This window comes from Micromonas commoda, chromosome 2 (assembly GCF_000090985.2).
Source record: "Micromonas commoda chromosome 2, complete sequence".
Taxonomy (NCBI): domain Eukaryota; kingdom Viridiplantae; phylum Chlorophyta; class Mamiellophyceae; order Mamiellales; family Mamiellaceae; genus Micromonas; species Micromonas commoda.
The window spans coordinates 612,010-631,185 of NC_013039.1; the positions used below are offsets into that span (position 1 = coordinate 612,010).

Sequence of the window (19,176 nt, forward strand, 5' to 3'; positions counted from 1 at the left end):
ATGTACTGCGGGAAATCCGCCGACACGCCGGCGATCGCCCCTGGTTCCTCCGGCGGCTTCCGCCTCCGCGTCGCCTTCGGGTCCATTCGGACAATCTTCCGCAGGAGAAACTCCTTCTTGCTCGCCACCGGCGCGGTCATGAGCGTAAACGCGTGCTCGAACGCGGATTTGATCTGCCTCACGCCGTATGAGTTTCTGCCGAGATCGTTCGTGGGGTCCTGGGGGTCCTCTATGGCCAACAGGAAGGGCCTGCCGGGATCTGACCAGGTCTTGTCCTTCTTTGCGAAAAAAGCGCCGCCGCCTCGACAAGACACCCCAACCTCCTCCATGTTGAGCCTACGCCCGTATAGCTCGAAAAAGTCTATGAGTAAGGCACCCAGGCAACCCTCCGCTGCGGCCTCGCCGCCCCCGTCCCCGGCCCACGAGTACGCGGTTTCCTTCGAATCGTGCAGCTGCAGGTGCGCCATCACCATGCACAGCAAGGCGTAAGAACCCACCCCGCCCGTGTACACTTCGTTAAGAGCTCGCTGCTGCAGGAAAGCCTTGAGAACCGTCGTGAGCGGCCTGAGCGCTGGGAACCGGCGCATGTTCGCGCGGACGATCTCGGCGGACGCTGGTCCGTTCGCGACGTCGAAGGATACGTCAAACTGGAATCCGCTGGGTCGCTCCTCGAACTTTACGATGGGCACTCTCGCCTTCGCGATGAGCTGGATCTTCCTCGCCATTCCCTTCCGCGATAGCGACAGCGCCAGCGCCTTGAGGCAGGTCGCCGGGGACTTGCACCCGCTGCCCAGTATCACGGCGTCGATATCGGAGTTTGGCAGGTACATGCCGGTCGCGAACGACCCGTGCACCTCGAACCTCGCGCCCGGCCAGATCGAGAGCACCGCCCCCCGCACTCGCTCAACCGCCGCGGTTCTCGCGGACGATTCCTCCGCGGTGGGCTCGAGGTACCGGCAAAAGTCCACGATCTCGTGGTGCAGACGTATGAGCGGCGACCTGACCCGCGCGAGCCTGGCGGCGGTGCCGGGGGGACACCACCGGGGGTCGGCGTTTGGATCGTCGTCCAAATCGTCGGCCCACGCGTCGGCAACGCCAGCTGTGTCATCCTCGCCAGCTGTGTCGTCGTCGTCGTCGTCGTCGCTCGCCGGCGCGTTCACCAGCGGAAGCTCGTGGATGGCATCCGCGGGGAGCTCCGGATCGTCGTCGAAGTCTATGAAGTCGTCGCCGAGGCCGGCGTCGGTGACGGGCAGGATCTCCTGTCGCGTCGCGGCGCCGCCGATGCGCGCGCCCTCGTCGAGCCCTTCTCTAGGGTTACCTCCGTCGATCGCCGGGTGCGCCGTCGGGGCCGCGGGCTGGACGCCGCCGAGCCCGAGGCTGATGCCGAGTCCCGCGGTGGGGAGTCCGAGGCCGATACCACCAGCGAGGGGGCGGTAGGTGATGGCCTGCTCCCTCCGGGGCTCCTTCGGCATCTCCGCAAATCTAACTTTTCCTAGGGTGGGCGCCTTCCGCTCAGCTGTCGCCGGACGGCGGCGTGCGGGGCTTCTTCGGTTTCCTGCCCTTGTTCCTGTCCCTGAACCAGCGGACGATCAGGCTGCCGATGACAAAGGCCTGCAGAATCAGCTGCGCGGTGTTGGCCTGCTTCTGCCTCCTGAGCTCATCCTGGAACTCGTCGATGTCCTCGAACGTGACGGGCGGCGGCGGCGGCGACGCGAGCTTGGCGGTCTGCCCCGGGGTGGTGGCGTCGGCGCTGGCGGAGAGGCTCAGGACGGGAGGACCCTTGGGTCTCTTACCCATCTAAACGCGAGACCGTGTCCTTCGGGCGCTGCCGACGCTCCGGCGTGTGAGAAGGACGGCGCGGCTGGGGCGAATCGCGTCATCGACCAACCAGAAGCGAAAATTGTCGAGAGACTGGCAACCTGGCGTTGGATTTTGAACCTCCGGCGGGCCAGGGTTTGGTCACAAGCGGGCAACCCCGCGGGGAGTGTTGTCGCAGAGGCGCAGCGATCCGTCGCAGCGACCCGTCGCGTCGACCGTGGCCGCGACCCGCCGTCCGAGGCGCCGTTGATCGCCCGGGAGCGCGGCCCAGAGGCGGCGAGCGCGAAGAGGGCTGAACTTTTTCGCGCCTCCGATCGTCGTCGTCGTTCGAGCCCTCGATCCGAGGCTGTCGATCACGATGGTGGCCCCGTCGGACATGGACGACGAGACCGAGGCGCTCATCAGGCAGCTGCAGCAGCAGGACGCCGCGGAGTACAACCGCTCGCGCGGCCTCGGCAGGCGTGAGCGCAAGGCGCCGGAGGTTTACGTGCCCCCGCCCCCCGGCGTGGGCACGCTGGCTAAGAGCGACAGACCCCCGGAGTCCGCCAAGAAGGACGAGGGGCGACGGGAGACCCGCGGCAGGGATCAGCGGGACACGCGCGCGAGCACCCCCGCGAAGAGCGGCGGCAGCACCAAGTCCGCCACGCAGTCCGCGGAGAAGCCCGCCGGCGGGAGGGCGTCGAAAACCGCCGAGGCGCCCCAGTCGGGCGGCCGAAGCTCGCGCTCCCGAGACGCCTCCGCGTCCACCAAGCCCCCGCTCGAGGGCTACGTCCTCCACCAGGAGGACATCTGGAAGAAAGTCACGCCGAGACCCGGCGGCGGCGACCACTGCGACATCATCTACAAGCGTTTCGACCCGGCCACCCGCGAGGAGCAACCCTTCCACGATTGCAACCGGGTCGGCGAGTACGCCAAGGGGGAGAACATGAAGTCGCTCAGGTCCGTCACGGCCGTGAACAGGTACCTGGAGCGCAGGAGCAAGCAGAAGACCAAGGCGGACCGCAAGGCGGCGGCGCCCAAGAGCGCCGAGAAGCCGGCCAAGAGCGCGGCGCCCGAGGGTGGGAGGGAGCCTCCGGCGGAGATGCCGCCGCCGCCCGCGCGGGGATCGAGGAGCAGACCCGCGCGCGGCGACCCGGCGGCGACCCAAACCCCGGGCAAGGACGGCGGCAAGGGCGGCGGCAAGGACCCGTCGCCCGGCGAGAAGTCCGCGGATCGATCCGCGGAGAAGGCTCGGGCCGGAAGAGGAGGCCGGAGCGCCGCGAGGAGGAATCCCGACACAGCTGTCTCTGTTACGCCTCCGGACGTCGCGATCGAGACGGAGGCGGCCCCCGTCGCGCCGTCGCTGAGCTCGGGCGTCGACGCGCAGACCGCGAAGGCGATGGCGAGGTACGCGCTGGAACGAATGAGCCGCGGCATCCGCGACGTCGCCGAGCAGATCCGAGCCGAGAGAACCCTCGGGGGGGAGGGCTCGGGCGACGAGCGCCCGGAGCTGATGCCGGGCGGGACGTACCGGCTGGTGTGCGACCGATGCGCGAACAGCATCGCCGACTGCTTCAGGCACTGCGACGGGTGCGAGAACGACTTTTGCCTCGAGTGCTGCGCCGAGGTCAGGCGCGCTCGCGCCGAGACTGGAGCCCCCGAGGTTTCCACCGCGTGTCCGCACTGCGTGGCTGGGGCGAAGGACGACGACGCGCTCGCCAAGGCTCGAACCAACGGGATGAGCCTCAAGGTTCGCAGCTTCAGCGTCACCACGAAACGCTCGCTGGACGCCGCTCGCGCCGCGCCGGACCCGCTCTCCGACCTCGCCGCGCTCGTCGACGAGTACGGCGTCCTCGGAGGTAAGGTCAAGCCGGAGGAGGACGCCAAGCCGTGCGCGAGATGCGCCGCCGCGTCCAACGCGTCCGGACGCTCCAAGCGATCGTCCACCGCGTCGCGGAGTGCCGCCGGCGGAGGCAACGCGAGCGACGCGACGATTCGCGCGTCGTCTCAGCCCGACGATTCGTGTCCCGTGTGGGCGCCGCGGCGATCGGACATCGACCCGCGGCGGCACGGCGCCGACGTCGCGGGGGCGGCGCTGGCGCACTTTCAGAGGCACTGGCGCCGCGGGGACCCGGTGGTGGTCCGCGGGGTGGAGGGCGACGCACCGGGGTGCTGGACCCCCGCGGGGGTGACGGCGGCCATCACGGACGGGAGCGTGGAGGTGCTGGTGTGCGAAACCGGGGAGCGCAGGAGCGTCGGCGTCGAGGAGTTCTTCCGGGGGTTCAAACAGCCGGGAGCGCAGATGCTCAAGGTCAAGGACTGGCCCTCGGAGGAGGAGTTCAAGCAGAAGCTCCCGAGGCACTATGCCGATTTCGTGCGCATGCTCCCGTTTCAGCCGTACACCAACCCGGTGGACGGCCCGCTCAACCTGTCGTGCAGGCTGCCCAAGGAGTGGGTCCCGCCCGATCTCGGCCCCAAGTCGTACGTCGCGTACGGCCGCGAGGAGCAGAAGGGCGCGGGGGACTCGGTGACGAGGCTCCATCGGGACATGTCGGACGCGGTCAACGTCCTGCTTCACGTGGAGCCGAGGGGCGCCGAGGGAGACGAGCCCGTCGAGGGCGCGAGGTGGGACATCTTCCGCAGGCAAGATTTCGAGAAGCTGGAGACTTGGCTCCAGGCGAAGATGGGCGAAGGCGCGCTCGGCAACGTCGCGCCCGAGGGGACGACGCATGACGGCGGGAAGAAGCCCACGGGCCACCCGATTCACGACGTGCGCGTCTTTCTCACCGAAGCAGATCTCGCGGCGCTCGCGCGGGACGTCGGCGTCAAGCCCTGGACTTTCGATCAGAGGGAGGGGGACGCAGTGTTCGTCCCGGCGGGATGCGCGCACCAGGTCCGGAACCTTCGCGGCTGTATCAAGGTTGCCCTCGATTTCGTCTCCCCGGAGAGCGTGGGCGAGTGCCTGGCGATGGCGCGCGGACTTCGAGCGCACAACGTCGAGGATAAGCTGCAGGTGCGCGCGATGATGCTCCACGGCGCGAGGCACGCCGACGTCGCCCTCAACGGCGGCAGGGTCAGGACCTACGGGAAGGCTTCGGCCGCGGCGATCGCCGCGATCGAACGTGAGGAGGCTGTCGCGGCGGCTGCCAGGGCCAAGACCGTCGAGGTCAAGGTCGAGAAGGAGGAGGTGAAGAAGGGGGATGCGAAGAAGGAGGGGGCGCCGGCGAGCAAAAGGGTGAAGGGCGAAGCGGCGCCTGCGTCGAACGGCGGCGGCGCGGCGGAGGCGGCGGCGAAGGCTTCCGAGGCTGCGAAAAAGGCTGAGCGGGCGGCGGCGGCTGCGGAGGCGGCGGCGGCGCGGGCCAAGGCGGAGGAGGAGGCGCTGGACGACGAGCACGACGAAGCCGCTGAGCTCCTCCTCGGCCTCGGCGCGTTCACGGCCAAGCCCGCTCCGAAGAGGCCCAAGCCCAAGCCGGTCGAGGTTCCACCCGCGAAGAAGGCTAAGGCAGCGGCCAAGCCGCCCGACAAAACGGAGGCTCCCGCGGCGGTGGTCAACCCTCTCGCAGCCTACCAGCAGGCGTACGCCGCGATGATGGCGCAGCACCACCAGCAGCAGGTGCAGCAGCAGGTGCAGCAGACGCACCCCGAAGCGGAGATCGCGGCGGCTCTCAAGAGAGAAAACGCCGCCGCGGGGGCGCCGTCGTTCTTCGGCGGCGTCGCCGCGCCCGCGCCAGTCGCCGCGCCGGCTCCGAGCGTCACCCAGAACCCGCAGGCGGCTGCCTACGCCGCCCTGCAGCAGCAGCAGATTTTCACGGAGGAGATGCAGCGGGTGGCTCTGCAGCAACAGCTGATGGCGGCGTACGCCAGTAACCCCATGATGGCTGCGATGATGCCAAACCCGGAGATGTTGCGGCAGTACGCGGCGACGCTCATGCAGCAGTATCAGGATCATCAGGTTGGCGCCGCCACCGCGCAGCCGCAGCAGCCGGGAGCCGGGGACGCGGGAAACGTAACCGGCGTCTCGCTTCCCGCCGGGGACGACGCGAAACCCTGAGTCCCATTTATCGGGACGACGAGTGGACAAAGACGACTCGACTAGACTTTTAACCAAACCACGGACGATAAAAAAAGCGACGTCTACGTCTCTCGGCACGCGCGCGGGTGGGTTTACACGTCGAACGCCTCCTCGGCGAGGTCGATGGCGCGCCCCAAGGCTGCCGCCTTGTTCACAGTCTCCTGGTACTCGCTCTCCGGATTGGAGTCGGCGACGATTCCGGCACCCGCCTGGAGGTGAATCACCCACTCGCGCTTGGCGCGCGGGGGCTCGGACGCCTCCTTGCTGAACTTATAGATGTTATCCGTGTGCGCCGTGGGCACCACCATCGTTCGCAGCGCCAGCGCCATGTCCATCTCGCCCGTGAACCCCACGTATCCGATGCCGCCGCCGTAAGGGCCGCGTCGGGTCACCTCGAGGTCGTCGATGATCTGCATCGCGCGCACCTTGGGCGCGCCGCTGACCGTGCCCGCCGGAAGCGCCGCGCGGAGCACGTCCCAGGGCCCGAGCTCGTCCAGGAGGGATCCGGTCACCGTCGACGAGATGTGCATGACGTGCGAATACCGCTCAATCTCCATCAGCTTCTCCACCTTGACGGTTCCAGCCTTGCTGACCCGCCCGACGTCGTTGCGGCCCAGGTCCACCAGCATGACGTGCTCGGCCTTCTCCTTCTTATCCGCGAGGAGGTCCACCTCCAGCGCGACGTCCTCCTCCTCGGTCTTACCCCGCATCCGGGTACCCGCCAGCGGTCGGTTCACGACGGTCCGCTCCTTATCCGTGCGGCACAAAATCTCGGGCGACGACGCCACCAGGATGCTGCCCCGCGCCTGCAGATAGATCATGTACGGGCTCGGGTTCACCACCCGCAGCGCGCGGTACACGTCGAACGGGTCCGCGTAGGTGCTCCTCTGGAACCTGTGCGACAGCACGAGCTGGAAGATGTCGCCAGCCTTGATGTGCTCCTTGGTGTCCGCCACGGCGGCGAGGAACTCCTCCTTGGACATGGTGCTGTCCGCGGGAGGCGTCGGCGGCTGCGTCAGGCTCATGGACACCTCGCCGAACGGCAGCGTGGGAACCGAATCCGGCTGAAGCGCCCTGACGAGCGCGTCCAGGGACTCCTCGCCCTCAGTCAGCGCCGCCGCCGCGTCCCCGTCGTGGAGGGTCGTGTCCACCCAATGCACCGCGTACAGCTGCTTGGTGGCGTGGTCGAACACCACGACGTCGCGGTACAGACCCAGACACAAGTCCGGCAGCGCGCGGTCGTCCCCGGGCGCCTCCTCGAACGGGAGCTTGTTGAGGTACTGGTATCGGACCGTGTCGTAGCCCATGTACCCCACCCAGCCGCCGGTGAAGCACTCGGGGAGGCCATTCGTACGGCAGGGGTTCCACCGCTCGGAGATCTTGCCGGCGACGGTGATCGGGTCGGTCTCGTCGGACCGAGTGCGCTCGCCCTTGAGATGATCGAGGATGGACACGTGGTTCTCCTTGGCCATCACCTGCGCGCGAAGGGGAGAGGAAGGTCGGGGATGGGAATTTTCAGCGGTCGCGAAGCGACGCGAGGGCCGGGGCGGGGTTGATCACGGGTCGCGGCGGGGGATGCGCGCGATCGCTCACCTCCATGTAGGGCCTGGAACCCAGGAACGAGAAACGACCGGTCTGAGTGCCGCCCACGACGGACTCGAGAAGGAAGCTGGGCGCGTCGCGCTCGTCCTCCTTGACGAGGCACCGGTACGCGAGGATGGGCGTGAGCTGATCATTGAAGAGGCGCCTGTACAGAGGGATGAGGTTGTGACCCTCCGCGGCGAGCTTCATGAACTCGTCCGCCTGGCCGGCGTGCTTCCTCGGCCTGAGCGAGGCGGCCTTAGCGTTGGCGTCCGGCTCAGCGATGGCCGCGAGCGGGGTCACCGCCGCCCCGGCGCGGAGGGAGGCGCGCTTCGCGGTGCACGCGACGGGGGCGCCCGCCGCGAATGCGCCGGCACGGCGAACGCCGAGGCGGGACGCGGCCCGGGTGGCGCGCGTCCCGCGGGGGGCGCGGGAGGCGGCGGCGAGGCCGCTAGCCGTCGTCGAGGCGACACCGATGATGCAGGCCATGCTGCCCGTCGGGAGGTCGCGGCTCTCTTGAGTGTGCGCCACAGGGACCCTACCCCCGATGGGAACGAACGATATCCTCTCACCAGCCAAGAGGCCAACAAAAAAGTCCGAGATCTCGTGGATCGATCGGTCCGTCTCCTGCCCACCAAGTCTTTTCTGGTTCGAGCGATTTTTGCATCCCCGCATGCAAAGTCAGTCACAAAATTTGGCCAAAAGCAAAACGCGCCAAAGCGGCCCAGTCACCCAGTCACCCGCGAAATAGAGTTTCGTGAGAAAAGGACGTCGGGCGTGGACCGCCGGCCGCCGCGCCCCGAGACCGCACTCGCGTTTGCGCACGCCCAGCGGATCTTTCCGCGGTGCTTCACTCGCATCAAGACGCCGACGAGCGATCGCGTTCGACACCCACGCGTCGCTAAACCCGAGCCGACAACCCGAGCCGAGCCAACAAAAATCCCACGTCGCCCCGACCAACCCGAAAGTTCGAGCCGAGGGGGCCATGGCGGGCGCGTCGTGCCAGCAGACGGCCGCCGTGCTGAGGCTGCAGTCCGACCTGAAGGCCATCAAGACCGAGCCTCCTGACGTGAGTTCTCATCCCTCGCGCGCCCACCGAGACGCGTCGACCGCCGCGCACGGCGGAAGGGCGCCCCTCCCGCGCAACCCTCGTTCCTGACGCGGCTGGGCGAGAAAACGACCGAGCGTCCCGTCCGAGCCCACCCTCGAGCGCTCGCCCCCGACCGTTCCGCTGACCTTCGACGCCCAAAACGCGATTCGCGACGACAGGGATGCAGCGCGAGCCCCCACAGCGACGATAACCTGTTCGTCTGGAGCGCCACCATCTTCGGCCCCGACGAGACAGCCTGGGAAGGTGCGGGCGCGAAGTCAACCAACCAACACGCCCTCAACATCGCATCCTCTCGTCCCGTCGCCGTTCCGAACAAACCCCGGACCATCCGAGTGACCCGCGCGACCCAAATCTACGCCTCGCAGGCGGCGTGTTCTCACTGCGAATGACGTTCGGCGAGCAGTACCCCGAGAAACCCCCGCGAGTCAGGTTCACGTCCGAGGTGTTCCACCCCAACGTGTACTCTGACGGGACGCTCTGCATGGACATCATTCAGGACCAGTGGTCGCCCATTCACAACGTGTGCACCCTGCTCACGTCGATCCAGTCGCTGCTCACCGACCCGAACCCGAGCTCGCCCGCGAACCCGGAGGCTGCACAGTTGTTCCAGGAGGACCCGAGCCAGTACAACAGGCGCGTTCGAAGGCTGGCGCAGAAGACGATCGAGGGGTGACGCGAGTCTCGCGCTGACACGCCGTGTCGGATTTTTGTTTGGGATTTTTCTCGGGCGCCGTCGCCTTTCAGGGGTGGAGAGGGAAGTTAAATGGGCACGCGCGTCGTGTGTGTTTGTACGAGCGGTCTCCGACCGCCACGCGTGGGAACAGTCACTGTTCCTACGGTGTAGTTTTAATCGGCTAGAATAGCCTGTCAATCAAACGCGGAACAGATGCTAGTCTACAGAGATTTACAAGAACCGCGGCCCCCTCGGTGACGAGGTGACATCTTCATCGCCGGCTTCTCACGCCCCGCGTCTGATACGCCGGCGTGTCCGCCATGAACCTCATCCTCTCCCCCTTCGCGTTCTGCAGGATCGAGGGTCTCACCTCGACGGGGGGATCCACCGGCGACCGTCGCCCCGACGCGCCGACATTCCTCGCACGGCCGTCGTTGCCGACGCCCGTCAAGATGTTGTAGTTGTTCCTCCGCATCTCCTCGCTCTCGCGTATGTGCATCGTTCGGTTCATCCTGTTCTCGACCCTCTGCTGCTCGATCTTGTTGGCGCGTTCGTCGGCCATGATCTCGTAGTTCTCCATCGGGATCCTCTGCCCGCGGTACGACCCCTTCCCCGTCAACGGGTCCCGCTCGTACTTGAAGTTGCACTCCCTCACCTCTGCGCCTCTGGGCAGAGAGTTGTTGAGGATGTTTTGCTGCGGGTATCGCTCGGACCGGCGCTCGGGCGGGGGATCTCTGCAGTTACGGTGCTTCTGCGATGCGCTGTCCTCCGCGTGGCACGGTGCGGACGGGCCGATGAGGTGCCACATGTTCTGGTCGCACTTCTCCTTTTCACGCTTCGCCGAAGGCGTCTCGATGAGCTTGCGCCTGGGCTCCGGCATCTCGCGAGACTCGTCGTGGAACACGCCAGCGGCTGTTATCCCCTGCCTGCCGCGGAGCTGCCGCCTCTGCGTGCGCACGTCGTTGAACCCGAACTTCAGATCCTCGCTATGACGACTTTTGCCCGCGGCTGGGGGGCTCAATGGTTTCTCGATGTCGACCGCGCCGACGACCATGGCGGTGCCTGGGGAGGCGAGGGGCGCGGAAGGTGAGGAGCTGGGCATGTCGATCGCGATTCCCTTTTTTGGGGTGACCGACAGGGACGCGCGGAGTGCGCGAAAATCGGGGGTTCGGCCGGGTGCGTGCCGGATGCAGGGCGTGCTCACCTCAATGCAAAAGTTTCGTCCGGGTGGTGTTGAGCGCGGGTCAAAACCGCGGGCACCCTCTCAGGGGCTCTTGGCGCTTGAAAGTGTGTTGAACGTCGGTCGTGACGAAGTTGTGGGAAAACTTTCCGTGACTTTTTAGACTGCGGAAAATCAGATTGTGAGGCACCAACTGCCGGCGGGCCCGAGGGGCTTCGCGGCGATGGTTGGGTCCTCGTTCGATGCGCATGCGCCCCTGGAGGGATTCAAGCTTCGAGGAAAAGACAAGCTGGCTTTCGTGTCGGACATGTTTGACCGCGTCGCGCCCACCTACGACCTGCTGAACCACTTCATATCGCTCGGGAACACCACGATCTGGAGGCTCCTCGCGCTCACCCGCTTAGCGGGCCGCAAAGGGGTGCTGAAACCGGGTTCGAAGATCCTTGACGTCGGGTGCGGCACCGGATGGGTCACGTGGTTCTTCGGATGGTACTACCGCGGCATGGCGCTGGATGTCGAGGGCATGGACTGCTCCAAGGTGATGCTGGATGAGGCGAGGAAGGTTAATCCCGGTGCGAAGTTCACCCTCGGGGACGTGTGCGACTTGCGATACGAAACCGATTCATTCGACGTGGTCACGACGGTGTACACCCTGCGAAACTTCCCGGATCTGGACAAGGGCGTGGGAGAGATGTACCGGGTGACCAAGCCCGGCGGTTTCGTGGTCATCGTGGACGCGTTCCCGCCGGGTAACGCGTGCGTGCGGTGGGTGCTGGAACTTTGGCTGGAGCGCGTCATGCCGCGGATAGCGGCGGTGTTCATGAACGATCCCAAGGCGTACAGATACCTCAGCGCGAGCATAAGGTCCACGGTGGCGGTCGGGCGGGTGGGTGAGATGCTCGAGGAGCTCGGGGCTGAGGTGGAGGTGAGAGAGTACACGTTCGGGACGGCGGCGAGGGTCGTGGCGAGGAAACCGAGTCTATCCGAGTGACGCAACCGTTTGAAGTGTGATGATGTCGCATGAATAGATACAGTAAGAATAGGTCGTCGCGTGCGCACGGCTCTCGGCTTAGTTCCAGCCGACGACGAAGTCCAGGAAGCACACGAGCGCGATCGACAGCGGATAGAGCGCCAGAACGGGAACCGCGAGCCTCGACTTGAAAGTTTCCCGGCTCGCGCCGAGGTACCCGACCAGGAGAGTGACCAGCAGGATGGTGAGCGTCTCGGACGAGAACGTCCACTCGAGGCCCTGCGCGCGCATGACCACCATGAACAGCCCGAGGCACATCGTGTTGTTCATGGTCACGGCGCCGTAAACCTGCGAGTAGGTCAGCGAGATGTTCTTCTTGCGCTTCTTGCTCGCGAAGTACAAGGAGCTGACCAGCTCCGACGCATTGGACGCAAAAGGCGTGAGGACGAAGGATGCGAAGAACGGCGAGGGCAGGCCCAAGGCTTTGCTCAGGGAGCTCACCGCGCCAACCATGGGATCGGCGAAAAGTGTCACCATGGCCATGCCGATCGCGAGGAAGAGCATCGCCTTCTTGATGATCTGCGACTTTGTCATTGGCTCCTCGTCGTCCTCGTCCTCGACGTCGCTCTCGTCCTCCTCTCCCTGCCCTTCGCCGGCGTCCTGCTCGGGCGTTGATCCGAGCAGAGGCTCGAGACCCGCGTGCGCCGGGCCCCTGGCGGCGGACAGTTCGTGACGACTCCCTCCCCGTAAGGATCCGTCGAAGGACGAGCGCCTAGAGCGGACCGAGATGTTCTTGGCCTGCTCCAGAACCCAGTGCGTCATCCCCGCGCAAAATTCTGCTCGCGAGATGAGACCGTCGCCGTCCTTGTCAAACTCCTTGAGCCAAACCTCCACGTCTCCGTCTGTTATCTCTGTGTCCTGCATCGTGACGCTCATCGCCACGAGCGCGAGCTTGAGTTCCTGGACGTCAACCTCGTTGTTGCCATCGGAGTCGAACTGCTCGAACATCTTATTTAGCGCTTGGACGTTGACCTCGCCGTCGACAAGAATGCCACCCATGGTGTTGCCCAGGTGCGCGGCGAACATAGCGCCGCGCTTCCTTGCAGCCTTGGCCTGAGCCGCGGCGATTTTACGGCGCTGAAGCTCGGGGAATAGAACCTGGTAGCCGCAGTAAAGCGCGAGGCCACCGAGCGCCACAGCGGCGGTGGCCAGGTCGATTTTCTTGTTGGCCTGCATTCCCATCCACGCGGGGATCTGGATAACGAGGAACGTGACACAGGAGGCCATCATGACCATTGCGTTGGTCTTTGTGTCCGTGTCAGTGGTCACGCCGGTCTCGTTCGCGGCCTCGGTGATGGACGCCTTTGGGGTGAGGGTCTTGTTGATGGCCGTGCCCCTGGAGCTCAGGTCGCAGCGGCCCAAAATCAGCGAACCGCCCCACGCGATGGTCAGCAGCATGACGGTGGACCCCGCGAGGGTACCCATGCCGACGCTCACCTGCTCTTGCGCATCTTCCTTGCTGGCACCCAGCCCCGACGCGATGATGACCGCCGCGTCGGGAACGGCGCCGAGGATGGGCAGGAGCAATCCGCCCACAAGTCCGGGTGACAGAATCTCGAGGAGCAGCTCGGAGCCGTCCGAGATGAACCCCGCCGCGGTGAGCAGAGCGTAGCCGTAAACGAGGTTGAGAAACACGCTCGCGCCGAGTCCCTCGCAGTCGGGGAAAACCCCGAAGGGACCCGAGGTCGTGCAGGTGTCGCCCATTAGTGCTATGTCATGTCGGATGTTGAATTGGGGTTGCCGAGTCAAGGCATTTTCACCATACTGCCATACATGTACGACCGACCTTTTTCCCAAATAAATGACTCGTTAATTTAACTCGACGAATCGGTCGGACATTTGCGCCAATCGAGCAGATTACAGCCGCCCCTCCTCCGGTGAGACACACACCGCCACACGCGCGCAGGTGACTCAGCGGGCGACGTTCAACGTCAGTCACGCATCGCCACTGGGCAGGATTCGGAGCCGATAGGTCTAGAACGCGCCGCGACGCCTCGAACTGCGGGGGAAGCGCGCTCGGATCGAAGCCCCGTACCTAGGGTAAAAGAGGCGCCATGGACTCGCACTACGACGAGTTCGGCAACTACATCGGACCCGAGCTGAGCGACGATAGCGACAGCGACGGTGGGGCGGATGCCAACGACCAGCAGGTGAGATCCCGTCACCGACGGATCCCCCAGGACACCTCTCCCGCCACCCGCTCATCCAAAAGCGCGAATCTCCGATCTGCGGATCGTTCCCGCCGCTAACCTCGCCCCGCTCCCGTTCGATCCGCGATCCGAAACAGGACGACCCGTGGAATGACAAGCCCCAAGGGGATGTCGACAACGGCACCGCGGGCATGGACGTCGACGGCGACGACGCCGAGGAGAACTTCGAAACCGCGATCGTCCTCGCCGAGGACAAGAAGTACTACCCAACCGCGGAGGAGGTGTACGGCCCCGGGACTGAGACGCTGATCATGGACGAGGACGCGCAGCCGCTCGAGGAGCCCATCATCGCGCCGGTGAAAAAGAAGCAGATCGAGGCGGATCGGGGTAAGAACGCGCTCGAGTTGAAGGTGAGCGAGGAGTACCTGCGGGGCCTCATGGGCAACGCCAACCTCGTGCGGAACGTAGCCGTCGCCGGGCACCTGCACCACGGCAAGACGACGGTGTTCGACATGCTGGTGGAGCAGACGCACCACGTGGACGACGCGATCGTGCACGCGGACGATAGGGCGCTGCGATACACGGACACCAGGTTGGACGAGCAGGACCGGGAGGTTAGCATCAAGGCGGTGCCCATGTCGCTGGTGATGCCAAACGGCGCGGGCAAGCACCTGCTCTTCAACATGATGGACACCCCGGGCCACGTCAACTTCAGCGACGAGGTCACCGCGAGCTACCGTTTGAGCGACGGCGTTATGCTCGTGGTGGACGCGGTGGAGGGCGTGATGTGCGGCACGGAGCGGCTCATCAAGCACGCCGCGAAGGAGCGTCTGCCAATCTGCGTATTTGTCAACAAGGTGGACAGGCTCATCCTCGAGCTCAAGCTTCCCCCCGCGGACGCGTACCACAAGATCAGGCACACGCTCGAGGAGATCAATGCCATCATCGAGGCCACCTACGGGGGCGACGAGAACGCGCCGTTCGCGGATCCAGTCAAGGGGAGCGTGTGCTTTGGATCCGCAAAGTACGGCTGGTCCTTCACCCTCAACTCATTCGCGAGGCTCTACGCGGATATTCGCGGCGTAGACATGGATACCCAGGCGTTCGCGCGCAGGCTCTGGGGCGACATGTACTTCAACGAGGAGACGCGCACGTTCAGACGCAAGCCCCCACCGGGCGGCGGCGACCGCTCCTTCGTGCAGTTTATCCTCGAGCCGCTGTATAAGATTTACTCGCAAGCCGTGGGCGAGCACCAGGCGTCCTTCGCCCGCGTCCTCGCCGAGCTCGGCGTGACGCTCAAACCCAAGGAGTACAGGATGAACACCAAGCCCCTCATCAAACTCGCGTGCACCAAGATCTTCGGCGACGCGTCCGGTCTGGTCGACATGCTCTGCGCGCACGTGCCCACCGCGAGGGGCGGAGCGCCAGCCAAGGTTGAAAACGCGTACGCGGGCCCCCTCGCCGGCGCCGACGGCCAAAGCTGCGTGAACACCATGCGCGCGTGCGACCCGAACGGCCCGTTGCAGGTGATGGTCGCGAAGCTCTACCCGAAGGACGATTGCTCATCCTTCGACGCGCTCGCGAGGGTCATGAGCGGCACGCTGAAGAAGGGTCAGAACGTGCGGGTGTTGGGCGAGGCGTACTCGCCGGATGACGAGGAGGACTGCGCGGTGAAGCAGGTGACGAACCTGTGGGTGTACCAGGCGAGGTACCGCATCCCCGTGGAGGAGGTCGCCGCGGGCGCCTGGGTTCTCGTCGAGGGCATCGACGGGAGCATCAGCAAGACGGCGACGCTCGTGGCGGAGTACGGGGAGGAGGATGCGTACGTGTTCAGGCCTCTCGCGTTTGATAACCAGTCGGTGGTGAAGATCGCGACGGAGCCGCTGAACCCCAGCGACCTGCCGAAGATGGTCGAGGGTCTGCGTAAGATCAACAAGTCCTACCCGCTCGCGGTGACGAAGGTTGAGGAGAGCGGCGAGCACACCATCATGGGCACGGGTGAGATTTTCCTGGACTCCATCATGAAGGACCTTCGCGAGCTGTACTCGGAGGTTGAGGTCAAGGTTGCCGACCCGGTCGTCACCTTCTGCGAGACCGTGGTCGAGACGTCCAGCCTGAAGTGCTTCGCAGAGACCCCGAACAAGAAAAACAAGATCACCATGATCGCCGAGCCGCTGGATAAAGGATTGGCGGCGGACATCGAGAACGGGACGGTGTCACTCAAGTGGCCAAAAAAGAAGCTCGGGGATTTCTTCCAGAACAAGTACGATTGGGATATCCTCGCCGCGCGGAGCGTGTGGGCGTTCGGCCCGGACGAGAAGGGTGCCAACGCGCTGCTCGATGACACCCTGCCCGGTGAGATCGACAAATCCCTGCTCAACGCGGTCAAGGAGAGCATCGTGCAGGGTTTCCAGTGGGGCACGAGGGAAGGACCGTTGTGCGACGAGCCCATCCGCAACGTTAAGTTTAAGATCCTGGACGCGATCGTCGCGGATCAGCCGCTGCACAGGGGCGGCGGGCAGGTGATCCCCACTGCGCGCAGGGTGGCGTATTCATCGTTCCTGATGGCGTCGCCGAGGCTGATGGAGCCCGTGTTCGCTTGCGAGATTCAGACCCCCGCGGATTGCATGAGTGCAATTTACACGGTGCTCTCCAAGCGCCGCGGGCACGTCATCGCCGACAACCCCAAGCCCGGCACTCCGGTGTACACGGTCAAGGCGCTCATCCCCGCGATCGAATCGTTCGGCTTCGAAACAGATCTTCGCTATCACACGCAGGGCCAGGCGTTCGGGCAGAGCTACTTCGATCATTGGGCGGTTGTGCCCGGCGACCCGCTGGACCGCGGCATCGTCCTGAGGCCGCTGGAGCCGAGCCCGGTGCAGGCGCTCGCGAGGGAGTTCATGGTGAAGACGAGGCGACGGAAGGGGATGAGCGAGGACGTGAGCGTGCAGAAGTTCTTCGACGACACGCTCCTCGCGGAGCTGGCCAAGGCGGACGCGGGCATCGAGGGGATCATGTGATTAGGTTTGTAAGTGACGAGACGGCGCAATTTTTTCCAAGAAAGATATTTTTACACGTGTGCTCGAGATCGGGCGTTCAGGCCGACTTCCTCTTCGGCGGCTTCGGCGCGTTGAGCATGCCAACGACGCTGATGCCCAGGAACACGCCCTGAATGATGAGACTCTTCAGCGCCACCGCTTTGTTCTTTGCGCTGGTGGGCTCAAGCGCGACGCGATACAGGGATACGGCGGCCAGGAGCGCGTACTGCATGACGCCCACCCTCAAACCAGCCTGGTGCTTATCGGGGAAGCCGATGTAGTGGAGGTAGAGGAAAGACATCAGAAACTCGAAGGCTCCGACGATGCGCATGATCTGTATCATCACATCCCACGCGTCGGACTTGGTCCAGGTCTTCATGTCAGCCTGGAAATGGGGCGAGGGACACGGGTTCGTCAGGGGGAATTCTCTGTTGTTGGATTGATTCTGTTGGCAGCTGCGGCGAACGCCTCTGGGGGGATATCGCACCTCGACTCCGTACATCTGGAGGAGCTTGTTCTGCATCAGGCCGAACAGGACGGCGTAGGCGAAGCAGCAGCCGCCGTTGAGCCCGAGGGCGATCGCGGAGAGCTCGGGCATCGTTGGTTGGTGTAGGTTGGTGCGGGCGGCGAAAAGTGAGAGGCCTGGCTCGGTGGCAGACGAAAAAGTGCAAGATTCAAACTGCCAAACGCCAGAAGCGCGGCGGCACACGTCCGCGGACTCGACGTCGGCCATGTTCCACCACGGCGCGAACGCGACGACGCCGGGTGGCACCCAAACGACCCCCAGACGCACGTCCGAGTGGTACAGGTACGCCCAGGAGACGGGCCTGATAAGTCCGCACCACGAGCGCGTGTACGTTCCCGAGTGGGAACTGCATCTTCTTCGGGGCGCGGGCATCGGAGGGTCGCCGAGCGACGCGTCGACGACCGCGTGCGGCGGCGGCGTCGTGGAGCGTTTGAAGGTGGGGAAGCGGTACCACGGGACGATGGGTGATGGAGAGAACTTCGCGCGTGATCTCGACGACGTCGGGGAGAGGCGGGTCAGGCGGGCGCTGAGGGTCGTCAACGACGGGCGATGAGACGGAGTCCGTTCACTTCGCGTCCCGTGTGCTGCGTCTCGGAGCACGCGACGCCTCCGTTCCTTTCGCACGTTGTGCGAGCACGCGTAAACAAAACACTGTTGTAACACTACGAGAAGATCCCCAACCGTCCTCCGTTCGCCTCGACATCGCCGTCGACCTAGCCCGTCTCGACCTTGACCACCCTCTCGGCGGCTTTACGAAAACCAGCTCCACCTCCACGCGGCTTTTTGAAAAAATCTCATGTCAGCACCTCACGTGGACCAGTCCCATGCGCCTGGGCTGCGGGTGCGTCTCGGCCGGTGTCGTAGCGCCAGCGCCCAAGAAGGCGCCGGAACCCCCGGAGTCGTCCGATTCCGACGACGACCTCTTCGTTCCTTCCACAGCGGCGCCCGACTCCGACGACGACGCCCTCGACTCGTACCTACGAGATCGAGGGGATCGCGAACCATCCGAGGAAGCGGACGAGACGGAGGTTGCGGACACGGACATGGCGCGGAGACGCGAATCGAGGGCATCGCGACGATCCGCCGGTGCCGACGACGACGACGTCGGGGACGGCGACGTGGCACCCCTAGACCTGTACGGGTTCCCGCTGCGCGCGCTCGACGACGCCGCGATCAAGGCCCGGGCGCGATGCGCGGAGACGGCGTCGCGTCGGTCCAAGCGATGGCAGGCGTACAGGGAGGGTAAGCCCCTGCCGGACGACCTCTCGCACGAGCAGACCCGGGTGAGCCGCCCCGATGGCGCGCTCAAGACGCTGATGCGCAAGGGCGTGCCCCATGACCTGAGGCCCAAGGTGTGGATAGCCGCGTCCGGCGCGGCTTCGAAGAAGTTGAGAGCGCCCCGCGCGTATTACAAGAGGCTCAGGTCCTTACCCGTGGAGAAGGCGGTGAGGGACCAGGTGGACATCGACTTAATCAGGACGTTCCCGGAGAACTCCAGGTACAACACTGAGGTTGGTAGGGAGATCTTGCGCAGGGTGCTGCTGGCGTACGCGAGGCACAACCCGGGCACGGGGTACTGCCAGGGCATGAACTACGTGGGCGCGTTCCTGTGGCTGGTGCTGCGGGACGAGGAGATGGTGTTCTGGGTGATGGTGTGTTTGCTGGACGACATCTGCCAGCCGGGGGTGCACGCGCCGGACATAAGGGGAACGATCAGCGAGTACAGGGTGCTGCACGGGCTGCTCGCGACACGCGAGCCCAGGCTGCAACGGCACTTCGAGAAGACGGAGACGGACCTGGTGATGATCGCGTCCAAGTGGCTCCTGTGCTTCTTCACGGAGTCGCTACCCCCGGAGTCTGCGGCGAGGGTGCTGGACGCGGTGTTCAGCGAGGGGTTCAAGGTTTGGTTCAGGGTTTGCCTCGCCATGTTGAAGCTCAACGAGTCCGAGCTTCTCAAGTGCGATTCGCTGCCGGATACCATGCAGCTGCTGCAGAACTCCTTCCGTCGCATGCACGAC

General features: G+C 65.2%; 10 protein-coding genes across 10 annotated transcripts; 5 read left to right on the forward strand and 5 right to left on the reverse strand.

Moving 5' to 3' along the window:
- Positions 1-116: 116 nt before the first annotated feature.
- On the reverse strand, positions 117-992 carry MICPUN_69731 (predicted protein; the record flags this gene model as incomplete). Its single annotated transcript, XM_002499967.1, has 1 exon — positions 117-992. A coding segment is annotated over one exon (876 nt), but the record flags the coding sequence as incomplete, so codon positions are not given.
- Positions 993-2,176: 1,184 nt separating this feature from the next.
- MICPUN_56249 (JmjN/JmjC protein) lies at positions 2,177-5,848 on the forward strand (the record flags this gene model as incomplete). The annotated part of the gene is made up of 1 exon (XM_002499481.1): positions 2,177-5,848. The coding sequence occupies one exon, from the start codon at positions 2,177-2,179 to the stop codon at positions 5,846-5,848; it is 3,672 nt and encodes a 1,223-aa protein (XP_002499527.1).
- A 113-nt stretch (positions 5,849-5,961) lies between these two features.
- MICPUN_79310 (predicted protein) lies at positions 5,962-7,660 on the reverse strand (the record flags this gene model as incomplete). The annotated part of the gene is made up of 2 exons (XM_002499968.1): positions 5,962-7,344; positions 7,463-7,660. 2 exons carry the CDS (start codon positions 7,658-7,660, stop codon positions 5,962-5,964), a joined length of 1,581 nt encoding a protein of 526 aa, XP_002500014.1.
- A 612-nt stretch (positions 7,661-8,272) lies between these two features.
- On the forward strand, positions 8,273-9,457 carry MICPUN_93513 (predicted protein). The gene is made up of 3 exons (XM_002499482.1): positions 8,273-8,519; positions 8,720-8,804; positions 8,927-9,457. Exons 1-3 carry the CDS (start codon positions 8,436-8,438, stop codon positions 9,232-9,234), a joined length of 477 nt encoding a protein of 158 aa, XP_002499528.1. The 5' UTR covers positions 8,273-8,435; the 3' UTR covers positions 9,235-9,457.
- Positions 9,458-9,505: 48 nt separating this feature from the next.
- MICPUN_56246 (predicted protein) lies at positions 9,506-10,288 on the reverse strand (the record flags this gene model as incomplete). Its single annotated transcript, XM_002499969.1, has 1 exon — positions 9,506-10,288. One exon carries the CDS (start codon positions 10,286-10,288, stop codon positions 9,506-9,508), a length of 783 nt encoding a protein of 260 aa, XP_002500015.1.
- Positions 10,289-10,637: 349 nt separating this feature from the next.
- UBIE (Ubiquinone/menaquinone biosynthesis methyltransferase, bacterial-like protein) lies at positions 10,638-11,405 on the forward strand (the record flags this gene model as incomplete). Its single annotated transcript, XM_002499483.1, has 1 exon — positions 10,638-11,405. The coding sequence occupies one exon, from the start codon at positions 10,638-10,640 to the stop codon at positions 11,403-11,405; it is 768 nt and encodes a 255-aa protein (XP_002499529.1).
- Positions 11,406-11,483: 78 nt separating this feature from the next.
- On the reverse strand, positions 11,484-13,148 carry MICPUN_54143 (Ca2+:Cation antiporter family; the record flags this gene model as incomplete). Its single annotated transcript, XM_002499970.1, has 1 exon — positions 11,484-13,148. The coding sequence occupies one exon, from the start codon at positions 13,146-13,148 to the stop codon at positions 11,484-11,486; it is 1,665 nt and encodes a 554-aa protein (XP_002500016.1).
- Positions 13,149-13,498: 350 nt separating this feature from the next.
- Positions 13,499-16,614, forward strand: EF-TU (elongation factor tu gtp-binding domain protein 2; the record flags this gene model as incomplete). The annotated part of the gene is made up of 2 exons (XM_002499484.1): positions 13,499-13,604; positions 13,760-16,614. The coding sequence occupies 2 exons, from the start codon at positions 13,499-13,501 to the stop codon at positions 16,612-16,614; spliced, it is 2,961 nt and encodes a 986-aa protein (XP_002499530.1).
- A 76-nt stretch (positions 16,615-16,690) lies between these two features.
- Positions 16,691-17,530, reverse strand: MICPUN_56242 (predicted protein; the record flags this gene model as incomplete). The annotated part of the gene is made up of 2 exons (XM_002499971.1): positions 16,691-17,017; positions 17,120-17,530. 2 exons carry the CDS (start codon positions 17,528-17,530, stop codon positions 16,691-16,693), a joined length of 738 nt encoding a protein of 245 aa, XP_002500017.1.
- An 824-nt stretch (positions 17,531-18,354) lies between these two features.
- MICPUN_76033 (predicted protein) lies at positions 18,355-19,161 on the forward strand (the record flags this gene model as incomplete). Its single annotated transcript, XM_002499485.1, has 1 exon — positions 18,355-19,161. A coding segment is annotated over one exon (807 nt), but the record flags the coding sequence as incomplete, so codon positions are not given.
- Positions 19,162-19,176: the final 15 nt, after the last annotated feature.